General features: G+C 51.0%; 2 protein-coding genes across 6 annotated transcripts; one reads left to right on the top strand and one right to left on the bottom strand.

Moving 5' to 3' along the window:
* Nucleotides 1-667: 667 nt before the first annotated feature.
* SLC5A6 (solute carrier family 5 member 6) lies at nt 668-12,145 on the bottom strand. Of its 5 annotated transcripts, none has more exons than XM_070450302.1 (18): nt 11,982-12,145; nt 11,354-11,418; nt 9,070-9,161; nt 7,673-7,740; nt 7,288-7,353; nt 6,920-6,971; nt 6,345-6,412; nt 5,893-6,047; nt 5,374-5,514; nt 5,049-5,178; nt 4,437-4,525; nt 3,915-4,027; nt 3,529-3,596; nt 3,039-3,125; nt 2,711-2,892; nt 2,378-2,481; nt 2,036-2,151; nt 668-1,631 (listed from the first exon to the last, which is right to left on the bottom strand). In XM_070450302.1, exons 1-18 carry the CDS (start codon nt 11,997-11,999, stop codon nt 1,479-1,481), a joined length of 1,767 nt encoding a protein of 588 aa, XP_070306403.1. In that variant the 5' UTR covers nt 12,000-12,145; the 3' UTR covers nt 668-1,478. The 5 variants fall into 5 exon arrangements, with proteins under 5 accessions (XP_070306403.1, XP_020741860.1, XP_020741857.1 ...); XM_020886201.2 differs by lacking the exon at nt 11,982-12,145 and adding an exon at nt 11,826-11,930 and having other exon boundaries at nt 7,673-8,217; XM_020886198.2 differs by lacking the exon at nt 11,982-12,145 and adding an exon at nt 11,633-11,739 and having other exon boundaries at nt 7,673-8,217.
* Nucleotides 12,146-12,239: 94 nt separating this feature from the next.
* ATRAID (all-trans retinoic acid induced differentiation factor) lies at nt 12,240-17,099 on the top strand. Its single transcript, XM_020886206.2, has 7 exons — nt 12,240-12,379; nt 13,044-13,165; nt 14,843-14,914; nt 15,120-15,191; nt 15,292-15,413; nt 16,244-16,341; nt 16,765-17,099. The coding sequence occupies exons 1-7, from the start codon at nt 12,281-12,283 to the stop codon at nt 16,867-16,869; spliced, it is 690 nt and encodes a 229-aa protein (XP_020741865.1). The 5' UTR covers nt 12,240-12,280; the 3' UTR covers nt 16,870-17,099.
* The last annotated feature ends 75 nt before the right edge of the window (nt 17,100-17,174 follow it).

The following is a 17,174-nucleotide window of genomic DNA, read 5'->3' as shown; positions in this document are numbered from 1 at the left end:
TCTGTATTTTCCAAGTCTCCTGTAAATGTGTTATCATACTTTCATAATTTAAAAAAAATTTTAAAAAAAGGAATGAATGAGAGCCTGGCTAGGGCTAGAACCCTGGCAGCTTGGTGGGGTGGGGAAACAGGCTGAGCTGTGGCCCTCAGCACCAAGGTGGGGGGCTGTCAAGAGGAGGGCAGTTCTCAGGACAAAGTTAACCTGGCATTTTCTGGGACTGCCCAGATGTGCTTGGGACTGGTCTCTGCTGAGGGGCCTGGAGAGCCTGTGCATCTGGGCAGCTGGATGGGGCCAAGCAGAGATAGAGATCAAGTGTGGGTGGGCATGAGCAGGGTGTTCTTCACAAGACCATAAATATCCACCTTAAATGTTCTATTTTTAAATGCAAACTTCTTCCTCCTGCCCCCAAAGTGGAAATTCTCAGAGCAGATTGTTCTGAAGAGAAGCAGCAGAGGAAAGTGTGCACGTTCAACCCCATGAACACATTACTCCCTGTAGACATGCACACCAGCCACAGAGATCAGAAACCTCACCACGCCACCCTTGGTCTCCTGCAGGTCTCTCCTCAGCAGGGGAAGACCTGTGCATGGGAGGAGGGGTTCTTCACCCTCAACAGGGATAGGACTAGGGTGGACAAGAGCAGGTGCAGACAGTACAGGAACCCAGATTCTAGCCCAATGGCAGTTTTTATTCCTTAGGAACAAAGATATGTGGGTAAGAAACTCCAAAAGGAAACAGGAGCATGAATGACCAAATGACATGAGGGTGGCATGGCTCAGGAGTCAGACGGATGGTGCACTCCACAGTGAACCTGGTCATGCCCTGGTTTCTCGGATCAACATCCACCCCATCCCCAAGTGCCCATTGCAAAGGTAGGGGGTGGGGCAGCCAGGTAAAAAGCGTCCCTACTCTACACAAAGGAGATGAATGTACCTGTGTGTTCCAAGAGGCCTCTCAGGGACACCAAAACCTCCCTCTCAAGAATGGAGGTAGACAGGTAAGAACGTCTGGGTAGCACAGACAACCTGAAAGTAGTGTTACAGGGGCCCTGTGTGGCTGACAGAACCTGTGCTCCGATGGGTCTGCAAGGGATGCAAGAGCTGGCCAAGGCAGCTCTGCATCAATCTTGCCAGAGTGGGCCCAGCACAGCTATTTCTATTCACCTCAAAGAAGCCTGGCGATGCTGAATCAGAAGCCATTATCCTTTTGCCAGGAGATTCACCTCTATCCCTTTTTCTGGCAAAACTGTACCCCCTGCAAGCCTAGTTCTCTAGAGAACAGATGGGCAAAGAACAAGGAAAAACCTTGTCCTACTCTCAAACCTCCTGTGACATGACAACTTCTACTGTAGCACAAACTCCCAAGAACAAGGTCCTTTGGTGTGGGTGAGGTCACTCAGTCTGTGATCCTCCTGCAGAACACCAGGAAACTCATCCCTGTATCGCAGGGGGCCTCTGGGTCTTGGTCCCAAGTCAGGATCACAGTGAGGTCTCCTGGAGGATGAAGGCGGGGCTGATCCCCGGCTGGGCGGGGCCTTCCTCAGGCACGGCCATGGCCTCCTGGTCTCTGCTGCCCCTCAGCATCCCATTGCTCATCTTCTCTGGAAACATAGTGGCTTCCGAGGAGACGTCCTGGGGAACATGGGCAAAGGGTAGGGTGAACGTGAGACGAAGGGGAGGTGAAGGAACCTCCCTTTCCTCTTGCAGGAAGGGTGACCCTGCTGTGATCCCGACTAGAAGGGGGACCAGCGAGGGGCAGCGGGGGAGAAGGGGAGGAGCAGGCCTGGGGTGAGTATGAGGGTGGGAGGAGGGAGAGGACAGGCCAGCAGCTGTGGCCTCTCGGGGCCAAGACCCTTCTGCCCACCAAGCCTCCACTTCCCAGTGGGAAGGAGCCGGCACCTGCTGCCGGACCATCCAGGCTCAGGCAGATCATCAGAGAATGGGGGCTGGGGGAGAAAGAAAAGGGGGGGATGGAAACCAGAAGGCCCAGCGCTATGAGAGGGAGGGGAGGGGCGACCTGACAACAGAGGAGCTACCTGGCTGTAGGCTCTGCAGGGAAGTCGCTTCTGACAGGACACGGGCAGGAGGGCAAGGAGTTTCGGCAACACTGGGTAAATGGTCCGAGGGTCCACGGTCCGGCCCCGCATGCCCCCTGAAGACAAAGCGCTCCTGAGGCTCCTAGTGTATAACCAGAGCACTTCCCAGAGCCATCCACTTTCTCTGCTCTGAGCCCCCAGCCCCTGCCCACCTCCTAGAGCTCCCCAAGAAGCCTGACTGTTCCAGCCATCGAGGAGCCCCTGAGCTCAGACCCCAGACCCCTGAGTGCCCTCCCTCAGGCAGTCCTCGTTTCTTTGCGCCTCCATCCCATGCCTCCTCACCACTGAGCAGACTGACAGCTAGGCCCACCACAATGACGGTGGTGGAGTTGTGAGCGCTGTACCATAAATACGACAGGGAATAGAGCCGCTGTAGCCCTGTGGGCCTGGGGAGAGCAGGCAGTGAGGACAATTAGCAATTCATTGAAGGAGCAACTGACCCTCAGGCACCTGGCTCCCCAACCCCAGCCCTGCAAGGTCCCAGAGTCCGGGGAACCAACACCCAGCATTCCCCACCCCACAGGCTTCCAGAGGCCCACCCCTTAGCAAGGGCCCTGGAAAACCCCTCAAGAATGAGCTGCTTTCCCCAAGGAGAAAGAGTGAGCTCTGACTCACTTGGAGGCAGCAGTCGAGGGCATCAGTGTGGCCATGGTGACAGCAGTCAGATTGCTGGACAGGGAGAAGCTCGACCCATTAGTGGGAGAGGGTGCTCTGCCAGAGCCCATGCTGGTCACTATGCTCCCGATGCCAATCCAGAAGGCCATAATGAGTCCAGCCAACAGGCCCACGATGGCACCCTGCCCAGAGACATGGCACTCTCTTGTCACAAGGCCAGCCCCACCAAAGCTTTATACCAGTTTCCAGCACTCCTGGTGAGAGCCCTGCCAAGTCATTCCGCAGGTGCACCCCCACACATGACCCTGGAGCCACGTGGGTCACTCACAGGAGGATTTGCACAAGGAAAGAACATCCCGAGGCAGAAGAGTCCAAGCAGCGGCCCCCCAACCATACCAAAGATGCTGATGGCAGCCTGCAGAGGACAGGGTGAGAAAAAAGAACACACAGGCTCAGAGATCCCAGCATCATCAGTGTGGCAGAGCCCCCACCACTGCCTCAGAGCCCCACCAGTCAGATCTGTCAGTCTCTTCTCCCTGGAACCACTAGAACGCAGGATCCTAGAGGGCAGAAATAGTTATGGGAATATGCCTGGGGTTCTCCAGAGGCTGATCCTTAGACCTCTCTGAGCCAACAATAACCCTGGGGCTTTTGGCTACTAAGAAGTCTGTTCAGATCTACAGGAATAGCCCATCAAAGAGGAATTTCTGACACCTGCCCTCTGTGTCACTCCTTTCACAATAGCTGTCTTCTTCCCTTTCTGATTTCAATCTGCTCCTTTTCTCCCCCAACAATTCCATCCTCTCCAGAGTCATTACCTGCAGCACAGGTCCCATCTGCGAGGAAATATAGGCCATTCCCAGACAAAGTAGCCCATAACCAAAGGCTGGGAAAAAAGAAGGGGAGAAATAAGCAGATGTGAGTTAACACAATAAGCAGGGAAAACAGAGCAAAGCTCCTTCCCTAGTCAAACTACTACCTCTCTGTCCCTGGGAAGGGGGCATATTACCTCAGGACCCAGCTCCAGGTCCCTCCCACCCTGTCCTCACTCCTAGGTGACCAAGACTGCTCCTCAGGAAGTTCCCCGGCACATAAGCAAGGTCAGGGTTTCACTGGGCAAGTGCACTTCAAAGCAGGCAGCTGACAGTGCTTAGGAGTATCTTAGAAAGTACATGGCTGAAAAGATAATGAAGTTTAGTCCCACCAATGATTCTGGAAAGCGTGGTGGCCCGGACTTCAGAGAAATGAGGGAACCAGGGTCGAATCAAGTCTTCCATTGTAACAGTTGCCAGTGAATTAAAAGCAGAGGATATGGTGCTGAAAGAAGGAAGAGAAAGTCAGGTCCAGAAGGGCAAACCTAACAAGGGACCCTATTGAGGGACGAGTGCCCTGAAGGCAGGAGAGGACGCATGTAACCCAAACACCACTCTGACAGCTGGAACCGAGGAAGAGGCCTGGAAGGCAGGGACACCTGGCCTCTTCTGAGTGGGGTTCAGGTTTGGTTCAAGTAAATCAATTCCTGGTATAGAAGACTCCTTCACCAAAAAGGGGCCTCGCCTAGGAGAGGACTTGCCTACCCACACAGAGGAGCTGTCCTTTGTTGTTCACACACAAATGGGCACAATGAGAGGCTCAGAGGGACCTCCCATCCACCTGTCACCAAGTACTCAGAGGGGTCAGACCTGAAGGGAAAGATCAAAGAGCCTGAGGGGAAAGGTCAAAGTACCTGAGGGAGCCACTGAAGAGGCAGGCAACGAAGAGCCCAGGCAGCCCTGGCAGGCCTCTCAGGAGATCCATCACAAAGTACAAGACAAACTGTAGGCAGAGCAGAAGAGTACAGCTCTCCTCAGAGAAGCCCTTCCCAGGGGGGTGCCGCCCTTCCCCTGCACGTGCCAATCACATGCGCCGACCAGTCTGTGGAGACTGGGCACCTTAGGAAGAGGGCCAGGCACTGCAAGTGGCCCCACAGTAAGTAGAGAGGAGAGAAAGCAGGCTCTGGAGAAAGAAGGACACAGCAGCCCGTGCCCCAGCTCTCCCCCAGCCACTGGTGTGACTTGAGCATGCTGGCCACCCCACTGGGCCACCTTTTCTCCTCTACCAGATGAGGCTGTGAGGAGGGATAGAAGAGACCAGCAGTGTGATGGCTCCCCACAGGGCAGGTGGTGTGGAGCAGTGAGTCAGTAAAGGGAGGTCCCCACTCCCGTGGGCTGGGCTCTATCAGCTGCAGAATTCCAGAGAGGAAGGACTTTACATGCAGTGCCCACCCCGGGTGGGGGTCCTCTCTGCAGCCACCCAGACACTCCCTTTGGGGGGGGGCCAGGCAGGGAGGCCATCTCACCTGGTCAGGGGCTGCCTGACTCTGCTGGATGCTCATAGGATACTCCTGGTAGTAGGTAAACATGACCAGGCCAATGAGGCAGCCCATGCTGAGCGACACCTGCTGGCAGGGGAAGACGGCGTAGCAGGAGCTGCAAGAGAGGCCAGTGCCAAGCAGGCAGAGAGTGTTAGCAGGCCCATCCCCACGTCCCAGAAGGCAGGTCCACGCCCTGCCCAGTGGGTGTGGGTGTGCCCTGGCATCCTGCCCCACCCCAACTGCCGCCGCAGAACCAGGCCCCAGTTTCTCCCACATCCAGGGCCCCCCATCTTCCCAGTCCTGCCCTCACAGCACTGCAGCCTTCTCTGTGCGGGAACTGAGGTAGCGCTGCACCTGCGCCTGGTTCACTCCATACAAGGAGAGCATCATGAAGACACCCCCGAAGGCCAACGTCCAGAACGTGTGCCGCACAAACGGGTCCGGATCCAGCCTGCCATAGACACCAACATGTCACTGTGGCCCCAGACTCAGCCTTCCTTGCCCTCCTCTGACATAGGGCAGGGCAGAGAGATGGCTGTCAGGGCCAAAGTGGACTCAAGACAGGGCGGCAGACTAGGTGGGAAGGGAGTAGTTCCACTCTGCCAACCCATAGCCTCATCCCAGGTACTAGAAACATCCTGACACCTGACCACCTGGAGCAACACTGAGCTTGCCCTCCACCCCTGCAGAACCAGCCTTCCACTGGCCTCAAGGCTGCACCTCAACTCCCACAGCTTGCCCTCTGCTTGCTACCACCCTAGGCGCAGACTCTAAGAGGGGCTCAGCTCCTAGGCACAACAGACCCCAGCCAGGGAAGGGGTGTACTTACTCAATTCCAGAGATAAGGCCGTGCTGGGAAGCCACTTCCCACACGTGCCCCAAACCGCCCACCTTGGCTGACCCCACAATGATAACTGCCAGCTGCCCTAAGAACATGACCAGTGTCTGGAAGACATCTGTCCAGATGACTGCCTTCAGTCCACCCTGCAGGGAGAAGACAGCACCCCTGCCATAGACATCCACGGAGCCACACCACCGGCGAAGGCAGCAGCCAGCCGCCAGCAGTAGACAGCTGCTGACATCCTGCTGACATCCTTCCCATCCTATTCCCTACCATCACATCCCATCCCCCAACATAATCCCATCTCTTTTCACATCACCCTAAAAAGTCATGCCATCTTCTCACCTATACTCTTATCTACTACCCATCTACTTATCTTGTCCCACCTTTTCCTCTTTCCCCCATCTCCCTCCTCTCCACCCTTCCCTAAGACTGCTTACCAGAGCAGTGTAGATGGTACAGACAATGCCCAGGGTCAGCACTGACAGCCAGAGATCAAAGCCAGTCACTGTAAACAGATAAAAGTCACATTCCTATCTCCAGAAGAGGGTTTTCCAGGGATAAACCAGGGAAATGCTGGTAAGATATGAATCATTTGATCATTAAGGATGAAATAAATCATTTACCACAATGGAAAAAAAAAAAGTTCACAAAGCTCCACCAAAAGGTGTTGATTAACCAATTCACATTCCTATCTCCAGAAGAGGGTTTTCCAGGGATAAACCAGGGAAATGCTGGTAAGATATGAACCATTTGATCATTAAGGATGAAATAAATCATTTACCACAATGGAAAAAAAAAAGTTCACAAAGCTCCACCAAAAGGTGTTGATTAACCAATTAGCCTGGTAATGTTGGATTATCTTTCCACCCCTAGTGAAGACCAGCCAAGGACCCATATAGAATAACTCTCTGATAAAGGTTGGGTTCTTTTCTGCACTCTCTCCTCCACCTGCCCCTCCCAAAGGTTTTCCCTAGCCTGCTGTGGCTGGGAGCCAGGAGCTGTGACTCCTCACCTGCATTGAGGGCCAAGGATGGTGCATAGAGGACAACCCCCATATAGATCACCTGTTGGGTATGGAAAGAGAATGTGAAGGGAGGAGCCGATGAGGGAGGCAGAGAGAGAAGAAAAGACAGACCTCAGCTCCAATATCCCAGTGGCCTCCCTTCACCTAGGCTCCCCTCCCTCTCCCTTCTCCCAAAGTTTGGTTTGCCACCACCATGGTTACATGTGCCAGAACTGGAAGGGACAGAATCAAGATGCCTCTGGGGGTGAGCAGGAATTTCAGTCTTGCTAGTCTAAGAGCAGGGAAGGCTCCAGCGAGCCCGAATCCATGTCTCCCTACCCTGCACCAGGCTCAACTTCTATCCTCATTCCACTTACCATCTGAAAGATGAAGGTCACAGTGCCACAAACACGCACAGCTTTATTGAAGCGGAGTTCCAGGTACTAGGTAGGAGTAGATTAAAAACAAAAACAAAAACACATTCCTCCCCACCCCATCCCCAACAAATCACACACAACTTCCTTCAGGAAGCCCAGGAACAGAGGAAATAGCCAACTCATATCCACTCTGGGCCCCCCTCAGCACAGCACCCTTCTCCCCAAGCTCCTACCCTGCCCGACCTCACCACAGTGAACTCCTAGACACACGATGCATTTATCCCTGCCCCTCTCATCAGGCAGAGCTGAGGGGCCCAGACCCCTGTGTGCCTGGTTCCTTCTCTACCCCTGCCCCTGAGGGTCCCATGTGCTCCTCCCTACCTACCTCATAGGCACTGGTGATATGCAGGCGGTAGAAGATGGGGATGAAGACATGTGCTGGGATCAGCAGTCCTAGGAAATAGCAGCAGCCCAGGAACCAATACTGGGTCCCGAATCGGTAGATCTCGGATGGCACACCCAGGATGGCCACAGCTGACTGGAAGGTGGCCAGCAAGGACAGTGCCACAGGAAGGCAGCCCATTTTGCGGTCTGCCAACAGCAACTGGCCGATGCTATGTCGGCCCCAGCCACGATAGGCATGGTAGAGCCCGATGGCAAGGGAGAGAACCAGCAGCAGGGCAAAGACCACATAGTCCACCAGGCTGAAGGTGGACGTGACCACGTTGGTGTCTGAGGTTGGAGGGAGAGGTGTGGCGGTGCTCACCCCCACACTCATATTCTCTCTGAGTCTGTGACCTGCGGCCGCTTGCTCTTCCTGGGCTCTGGGCTGCCACTCAGCTGGTCAGTGACAGGCAAGTGGCTACGACCTGACTTCCAACCACGTCTCACAGTCCTCCTCCACCATCAAGTGACATTGTCCAGGGTGAACTACAAAGAAACCGGCTCTCAGGCAGGCCTCTCCTGCCTTCATGGCCACCCACCCTTGGGCTTGTGCATTCCACACCCATCAGATTTGCCCAGCCAGGGTCCAGGGCAACCAAAAAGGCCTGGAGGCACTGATATATGTGTTGAGTAGGGCGGAGAAGAAAGGGAAGATGCAGCAGATTGAGAGAGCCAGGAGGTAACTATTTGGCCAAGACCTTTCTGGGTATACACAACTGTGAAACTTAAGAACCTTCTAATGTCTTCACCCTAGCAGGAAAAGAAAAACCACCTCTAGCCCACCCTCTAGTTTCTTCTCAGAATTTCCTGCCCCATCCCCTGCCGGAAGGCACAGACCCAGTCACTACAATGTATTAAGCCAGCAGAGTCCAGCCTGGCGCCTCCACCCAGCAGGGAAGAAGAAACTTGAGGAAAGAAGAGACTATTGAAACCACGGCCTCCTCTATTCTCCCAGCCTCAGGCCCCACCTTCCGTGATCCCCAGTGCTACCTTCCGAACAGCATGCCTTCTCAGCACTTACCACCAGGAAGACCACCTCCATGGCAGCCTCAAATTCCCTTTCAGGCATCCCCAGGCCAACCACTCTGTTCTCCCCAACTTATTTAAAGCCTGCCAACCACCTCTCAGCTCCTCTACCTGTAACACGGCAGTCAGTAGCAGATCCAGGAAGAGAGGTTGGGTTCAAAAGTGAGAGGCCAACATGCTGGAACTAGGGGTTCAGATTTACAATTTCAGGGGCACTTCAGAGAGAAGCTAGCTAACCAGGGAGCTGGGGCAGGGGTGGGCAAGAGAAACAGTCAGGGAAAGTGGTACTATCCCACTGGAGCAGACACCTACCTCGAGGAGCAATCCCTGCTGTGAAGCAAGGCTGCCTGGAGAAGCTCCGTGTCTGGAGCTGAAGGGAGGCTGAGGGCCTGAGGGCCTGGTCTCTAAGGAGCAGAGGTGAGAAGAGCTGAAGGTAGAGTGAAACTCAGCAGCTATTTGTTCCAGCCCCTTCAGGGAACCAATCACTGCAGTCCAAATGGCCCTATCACCCTACAACCCCCAAACTCCAGCTCAGCCCTAGAGACTCCAGAAGGGGAGAGCAGGGAGCTCACATTCAACGGCATTCTTAGATGGATTAGACTTTTGCTGCAAGTCCCACTTGGCACTGCATGCCAGAGGAATTGCAAAAGGGTTGCTGAGAGATGGGAAAGTTGCTGTTCTAACTCCTGCACAATAAATACTAATCCTTAGAGAATATATTAAATACCATTATCCTCAGAACAAGGACCAGATCCCAGTATGCCAAATCTTAAAGGAATCTTAAGAGATCACTAGCATAACCCTCTCATTTACCAACAGACCTGTGAATTTAGAAAGCCTAACATGATGACCATTAACATTTTTTGAACACCTGTTATAAAACACAGCACTGTGCTATGTACTTATTAGCAATGATAAATATTAGCAATGATAAATAATATGTATACCTTTCAAAACACCATGTCTCTCAGGTAATACACTTTATATGAACACTCTTTAGTTCTCTAAGGTTAGACAGCATGATATAAAACAACAGAGAAATGAGAGGATTGTCAGTAGGGGTGACAGGTAATTCACCAGAAGCCCCTCCCTCTCTACTCCCTGAACCAGGGCTGGAGCAGAGTGTTACAAACTGCTGTCAATCATTCCTGGAACAAAGTTCAGGTTTCAACTAATCTAGAGACAGATTAACATAAATCAGTCTTCTGTTCTTGCCCACTAGGAGAAAGATCAGCCTCGCTGTCTTCTGGCTCTCCTACCCGGTGTTCTTGGACACATGTTGCCTGCCTGGCAAGATATGGCTTCATGCAGACCAAACCCGAACCCTGAATTTCCTAGGGCCAGTGAAGAGGGGAAAACAAGCTGGCAACTCTTGAATCACATGTTCTACTAAGTCACCAACATGAGTCCCCAGAACAATATTCCCAACAGGCCACTCAGGTTTAACCTAAAGATGCCTGGGGCCTTTGCACATTGCAACATCTGAAGTTTTCTCACTCCCCTTTGGCAAGTTTTTCATTGCTATGATAGAGGTGATGGGAACTACCAGAGAGTAAGAGGAAATATGTCTGCTGTGTATAAATAACAATGTACACTGGTAAATGGTTGTATATGTATATAGCTAGGCAGGTAGTTGCAGAAAGGAAGGAAGGTCAAGGTATAGAATGGAAAACAAGATGTACAGAAATGGAGACCCTCTGCTGCTGGGGTAAACTGGCAGGGCTTCCTGAGAATTCCATTTGCATGAGATGCACAGAACCCTCCTGGCTGGCTGAAGAAAGAGCCAGGCAAGACAGGAAAAACCTGACCAGTAACAAAAACTTCACCAGACACGGTTCTAAGAGCAGGACAGGGACCATCTAACCTTTAAAAAACTCACCTCTCTCTGAGAGGTGCCAAAAGTAACAGAAAAGCTGTTTCACTAAAAGTAACACACAGGGCACCAAATAGCAGGCTGTAGGGGGCTCTTTTTAAAAATCCGATACACACAGACAAGAAAGAGAATCATTCCTAACCACCCTAATCACACTCTCACTTTGGTAGCAAAATGAATTGCTTTGACTCCTACAAAAGGCAAATGGGCCACGGGAGGACCAACCTTCCCCAAAAGATGCCTTCAAAATCTGTCCTTGTGCCTAGAATCCCGCAAGGTCTGAAAGCCTGTCAGTTCAGTTCAGTCGCTCTAGAGGTCCTCATCAAAACGCTGCTGCTGCGGCTCCTGCTAAGTCGCTTCAGTCGTGTCCGACTCTGTGCGGCCCCATAGACGGCAGCCCACCAGGCTCCTCCGTCCATGGGGTTTTCCAGGCAAGAGTATTGGAGTGGGGTGCCATTTCCTTCTCCCATTAAAACGCTAGTAAGTAACTAATGCCTTAGTAAATGTGCCAGCCCTCTGAAAGTAAATGCTTTTAGGAGATTCCAGACACCTGGGGGTAGGTAGAAGGGAAGCCAGGCTAGAAGACGAGCTTTGGTTAGCTTTGATGAGTTTTTGCTGGCCCTAACCAAAGCGCACACTCAGTCCCTTCCGGCACAGGGCTCCCTCGGCGCCCTTCGGTCGGGGCCTCGTGCCACCACAGGACAGCCCTCATCTTTCCCTTACCTCCAGAGCCCAGCCAAGACTAAGAAGGTCTTGTCGTTCTTCCCGAGATCTGCATCGCTCCTTTTCTGGGAAGACAAAGGAGATGAGGAGTTATGGGAGCATCTATCCTGCTTCCACCTCCTCGCCAGAGCACCGGACGCCGCGTGGTTTCAGGACTGAGCTGAAAGGGACAGGGTGCCCCGAGCGTCCCCAAGCTCGTCTCCTCCCGACAGGATTTGCCCTTCGCCCTTCGCTCCACCATCACCCTTACACTCTTTATTTCCTGACTTCTCTCCTTACCTCCACACGCGAGGTGACACAAGCACTACCACCCCGCCGCCGGCACCTCACCTTCCCCGGACTTCAGTATAGGAGCCGGCCCATCCCGCCCCTCATCTCTCCACTCCTCCCCGTCCCTCCCCGCCCTGACGCCACACTCCGGAGCCTCTGTGCTCCGACCCACCCCCTCACGGACCGCCTTCGACCGGCCCACCTGCCCGATCTCCACACGTGGGTCCGGCCTCCACGGGAGAGCGGGCCAAGTCACGCCAGGCCGGGTGACAGCGCAGTCCCGCCCCCTGCCCGTCCCCGCGCCGCCATGTTTACTGTGGGCAAATGGATTAACCCCGAGTTACTACAGAGACGCTACCCCGACGTCCGGGCGCATGGAACGTGGCGCTGAGAAAGAGGTGGCAGGGAGGCCTTCGCTTAAGGGGGGAGAAGGGTGTGGTCAGCCCCCCGAAAGAGGACTGGGGCGCCCAACAACAAAAAAGATGCGCTGACTTCGGCGACTAGTGCTAACCGACCCCTACTCCCCCAACACCGACCTGCCCCGCCTGACTAGCCAGGCGGGCCAGGCCACGCCCCGAACGGGGGCGTGACAAGGTGGGAGGCGGGGCCTCCCGCGCAAGTCTCGCGATCTGTGGAGTAGGTCGGAGAGAGCGAAAAATGGTCCTTTGCGGGCTCGGCAGTCCTTTGAGCTTGGTTCCCTGGGCTGCCGCCCTGCTCTTCGTTCTGAGCGTGGCAAGGGCTTTGGCGCTACCCGAGGTACTGAAGCAGATTAAAGGTTGGGTTGAAAAAGAATTGCTCGCCGGCCCTCGGCTCTCCCCTCTCCCCTGCCTGCCGCAGCCCCGATTTCGTCCCTGGGGCCTCCCTAGCCGTAACCCAGCCGGCTCCCACTCCCGAATACTGAACGCCGCTGTCGCTTTCGCCCTGCTGACGTCCAAAGACGTTTGAAATTTGACCTCCTCTCTCCTTAATATTCGAATAACTATAAGTTCTTTCCACGAATGAGTCCTCCGGCCGTTCTGCAAGCTCACGGCGTTCTAATGCCGCTGGCTAGCGTGCGTTGGTAGGACTTTACTTTCTGTAATGCTTGATGAGTTCTTTGTCTACCTGCAGTCCTTTTACACCCGGTCACATGGGGCTGGCAGGTTGAGAAGTCATTGGAGAGGGCATTATAAATGTGTTCGAATAGTAATTCTCAGAAATGAGATCCTTCCCTGGATAAGATCCGTACAGAAATTTGGTGCGCTGTTTTGGCGCCTGGTTGCAGGGGAAGAAATGTGTCTTCTAGTAAATCTGACATAAAGGCCCTGTGTTAGAGGAATTCTGGAACGTATACTGGCAGTTAACGTTTGAGCCTCGGTTGTTTTTTGTTTTTTCCTTGGCTTTTCTTTCTGGAGTTCTAATAGTTTTCTCTCTTTTACAGATATGCACCCAGTGTCCAGGGAGAGTGCAAAATTTGTCAGAAGTGGCTCTTTATTGCAAGCGGACACCAGAGCTAACGCTGCAAGCCCGCTGCTGCCTGAATGGGGAAGGCACCATCCTGGGGTGAGGGAGGAGAAGACCTCCCTGGGTACTGGAAAAGAGTTCCCAAACCGGATTCTTCAAGGCTTGCCTGATTGGCTTTGGGGATAAATATTCGTACATATTTTTGAGGCATCTAAACCATGAGTCTCAGACTTTTAAATCTGTTTTTGGCAAAGTGAAGAATCTGCCTACAGTCCAGGACACCTGGGTTTGATTCCTGGGTTGTGAAGATCACTCAGAGAAGGAAATGGCAACCCACTCCAGTATTCTTGCCTGGAGAATCCCATGGACAGAGGAGCCTAGCGGGCTACAGTCCATGGGGTTGAAAAGCATGGGACATGTACTGAGTGACTAACACTTTAAACAACCCTGTGGTTCTTCCTGGTTGAAAAATGCATAAAAGTCATAATTTTGAGCATTTTTTAACCTTATTTCTTTCATTTATTATCAACTCTCTGGCTTATTTACTGTAGTGTCTCCATGAAATGACTCCTTTGGCCTCCAGGACACTATGAAATATGGTTTTCTTTCTCTTCTCATTAATTCATATTTGAGGCAAATTTCTCTTTTTTCACCTTATACAGATTACTTCCTGCATTGTTTTCCCCTCACATTCTTGAGAATCCACTTATTCTTACAGCTTCAACCATTATGCAGGTGTCTCCCCAAACTAGATCTCTTTTAATTTCCTTTGACTTTTCTCCAGATATGTGAAGAAAATATAATAGATCCTTATTAAACATTTCCTTTTTCAGAGCACCCTCACTTCAGATTCAGAAAGTCACTTGTCTTGCTTCCATTCTCCTCATTCCCTTATCTATCTAAATACTTATTTATATAGAACTTTCAGAAAACCGGTTTCTTTCCACTATTGCTCTCTGGCTTTAAAATTAAACTTATAATTGTCTGTGGCCCTAGGATGAAGTACAAACCAGGAACTATCATAGACTGGCCCAACCTACCTTTCCAACATTACTTTCAATTACTTGTCCACTCAAACCCTCCAGGAGAGTCTGGCTTCAGCCAGACTCTTCTACCTCCAAAAGCAGACCACCTTTGTTTCTCTGTTCAAGCCTCTCTCTTTACCTAAACTTGCCTTCCTCCATCAAATTAGGACATATCTGTCCTTTAATTCCAACATCTTTTGTGAATACTCTGTACTACTAAATGCCAGAGTAAGACCTTTTAATTTTTCACTTCCTCTAATCCTTAGTGTCCGTACCACTCAAGTTAATTTTATAAACTGCTCACATTCCAATTTAATGTTTATATATTTTTTATTTTGGGTGATGGTCTTGTTCCCCTAGTGCATTATAAACAACTTGCAAGCTAAGATACTGAATGTTATTTTTAATTCTCCCAATTTTTGCAGTTATTAGGCTTAAGTAATATTTGCAGTTAGTAGTCATTAAGTAAATATTAAGGCACTATTCCATTAAGTAAAGGAATAGACAGCAATAGATATTGAAGAAATGTGACTAGTGCGAATGAGGGACAGAATTTTTAAAATTTAAGTAGCTGCATGTATTAGTGGTTACTTAATTGGACAATGCAGGATTAAAACATCTACCAAAGTGCCTAGTTTGTGGCCCTGACATAGGTGTGCTCAATGAATATTAGCTGTAAAGGGGTTTGTAATAGCTTACCCTGGGTGAAGGAGAAAGATACATAGTTTCACTAATTACCTTATTTCCTCAGGCTGGATCTCCAGAACTGCTCTCTGAAGGACCCTGGTCCAAACTTTCCTCAAGCACATACTGCTACCATCATGTAAGTCATTAGTTATCCTTCCCAAAAGGTGACGTTGGCATAGGGTTGATGGGAAAGTCTTTGAGGATGGACTTCTAAAAAGATGTTTGAATATTATCTACATTTGGACAACTCAGAATAAGAACTGGATTACCATCCAGAAAGATGTGTGAATGGAAGTAAAGTGTTTTCCTAGAGCACAGTGCTAACAGTGTGTGCTTTGCAGAGACCTGCAGGCAAACCCCCTCCAGGGTGACTTGGTCAACACCTTCCATGGCTTTACTCAGCTCCAGACTCTGTGAGTAAGAGTGTGGGGTGGGGGAGAGAACCAAAGAGAAGCAGTGCTATGAACTCAGCAACTTTGGTCTGCATGTTATGACTGCCTGTGTTGTGTTCAGGATACTGCCACAAGATGTCAACTGTCCTGGAGGCATTAATGCCTGGGATACTGTCACTTTTTATGTAAACAACCAAAGCTGCGAAGGACAAAGGAATATTTGCAACAGCACTGAGGATCCAGGTATGCTGTCTCATCTCCACCCCTCTGGAAACTACCCCTCCTCCCTTGTATTCTCTACTTTAGATCAGGATGGTAAAATTGCCTAAGTGCCTTTTGTTCAGGTGTCCGAAGTGTTCAGTTCAGTCCAGGTGCTCAGTCGTGTCTGACTCTTTGCGACTCCATGGACTGTGCTATGCCAGGTTTCCCTGTCTATCACCAACTCCCAGAGCTTGCTCAAACTCACGTCCATTGAGTTGGTGATGCCATCCAACCATCTCATCCTCTGTCACCCCCTTCTTCTCCTGCCTTCAGTCTTTCCCAGCATCAGGCTCTTTTCCAGTGAGTCAGTTCTTTGCATCAGGTGTCCAAAGTATTGGAGCTTCAGCTTCAGGATCAGTCCTTCCAGTGAACATTGAGGATTGATTTCCTTTAGGATTGGCTGACTTGATCTCCTTGCAATCCAAGGGACTCTCAAGAGTCTTCTCCAATACCACAGTTCCAAAGCATCAATTCTTTGGCGTTCAGCTTTCTTTTTGGTCCAACTCTCACATCCATACATGAATGACTACTGGAAAAACCATAGCTTTGACTAGATGGACCTTTGTTGGCAAAGTAATGTCTCTGCTTTTTAATATGCTGTCTAGGTTTGTCATAGCTCAGAAGTCTTAACCCTTTGGAAAGAAAGATCTTAAAATTATTTTGTTATCATGACAGTGTTCTGATTATCTGTAGTCTTCTTTCCACTGTACCTTTGACCTAGAAATAGTTGAGAGAATCTAAGCTGAAGGAGATATATGGGAAATATACCTAATGAAATCCAGTGATGTTCTCTGTTTTTCTCTGGCTCTCAGAAATATGTCCTGAGAATGGATCTTGTGTACCTGATGGTCCAGGTCTCTTGCAGTGTGTTTGTGCTGATGGCTTCCATGGCTACAAGTGTATGCGCCAGGTGAGGAATGAGGCCTCCTAATTAGGGATAAAAGTGAAGTCGCTCAGTCGTGGCTGATTCTTTGCGACCCCATGGACTGTAGCCCACCAGGCTCCTCCATCCATAGAATTTTCTAGGCAAGAGTACTGGAGTGGGTTGCCATTTCCTTCTCCAGGTGATCTTCCCGACCCGGGATCGAACCCAGGTCTCCCACATTGCAGGCAGATGGTTTACCATCTGAGTCACCAGGGAATTAGGGATAAGAGATATGCATAGATAGCTCTTTAAAAGAAGACCAGCAGCTGATGCAAAGCACCTAGAGAAGGAAACTAGAAGAAAACTGCCCTGGCTGAGGAGACAGATATGCTAGGAAATTACTGGATGTTAGGTTGTAAGCCCTTCATGTAGCCCTATATGAAGTTTTTTTTGGTCTGTTATTCACAGGGCTCCTTCCCATTGTTCATGTTCTTTGGTATTCTGGGATCCACCACCTTATCCATCTCCATCCTTCTTTGGGGGACTCAACGCCGAAAAGCCAAGGCTTCATGAACCACACAGGTCTTCCTACTGACCTAAAGATCATCCCCATCTTAACCGAGTCAGGGAGATTTGCTTCCTAGACATCATTCATCAGCGGATCCTGCCAAGGCAGAGGCCTCCGATGGAAGGAAGATGGAAATTTGCACAGCCCTGGTGTGTTGTAGACATCCAGTCCGGGAGTGGACTAGTACCAGTTCATATTTGTGATGTTGACCATAATAAACAGTTTTTCTTTTTTTCTTCTTGTCTCTTGGTTGGGGTGGGAAAGGCTGGTTCGGGGGAGAGCTGGTTTTCACAGGTTTCCCTTACCTTCG

Source organism: Odocoileus virginianus, chromosome 2 (genome assembly GCF_023699985.2).
Source record: "Odocoileus virginianus isolate 20LAN1187 ecotype Illinois chromosome 2, Ovbor_1.2, whole genome shotgun sequence".
In the NCBI taxonomy this organism is placed as follows: Eukaryota; Metazoa; Chordata; class Mammalia; order Artiodactyla; family Cervidae; genus Odocoileus; species Odocoileus virginianus.
The sequence above is the reverse complement of the archived record's forward strand: the minus strand, read 5'-3'. Positions and strand labels throughout refer to the sequence as shown.

Coding starts and splice junctions, on each gene's coding strand:
- SLC5A6 (XM_020886201.2), bottom strand. CDS start 8,065: ATGAGTGTGGGGGTGAGCACCGCCACACCTCTCCCTCCAACCTCAGAC. Junction 6,972..7,287: donor TGACCTTCATCTTTCAGATG/GTAAGTGGAATG, acceptor CATACCCAACAG/GTGATCTATATGGGGGTTGT. Junction 1,632..2,035: donor CCTGCAGAGCCTACAGCCAG/GTAGCTCCTCTG, acceptor CATGTTCCCCAG/GACGTCTCCTCGGAAGCCAC.
- ATRAID (XM_020886206.2), top strand. CDS start 12,281: ATGGTCCTTTGCGGGCTCGGCAGTCCTTTGAGCTTGGTTCCCTGGGCT. Junction 14,915..15,119: donor GCACATACTGCTACCATCAT/GTAAGTCATTAG, acceptor TGTGCTTTGCAG/AGACCTGCAGGCAAACCCCC. Junction 15,414..16,243: donor CAACAGCACTGAGGATCCAG/GTATGCTGTCTC, acceptor TCTGGCTCTCAG/AAATATGTCCTGAGAATGGA.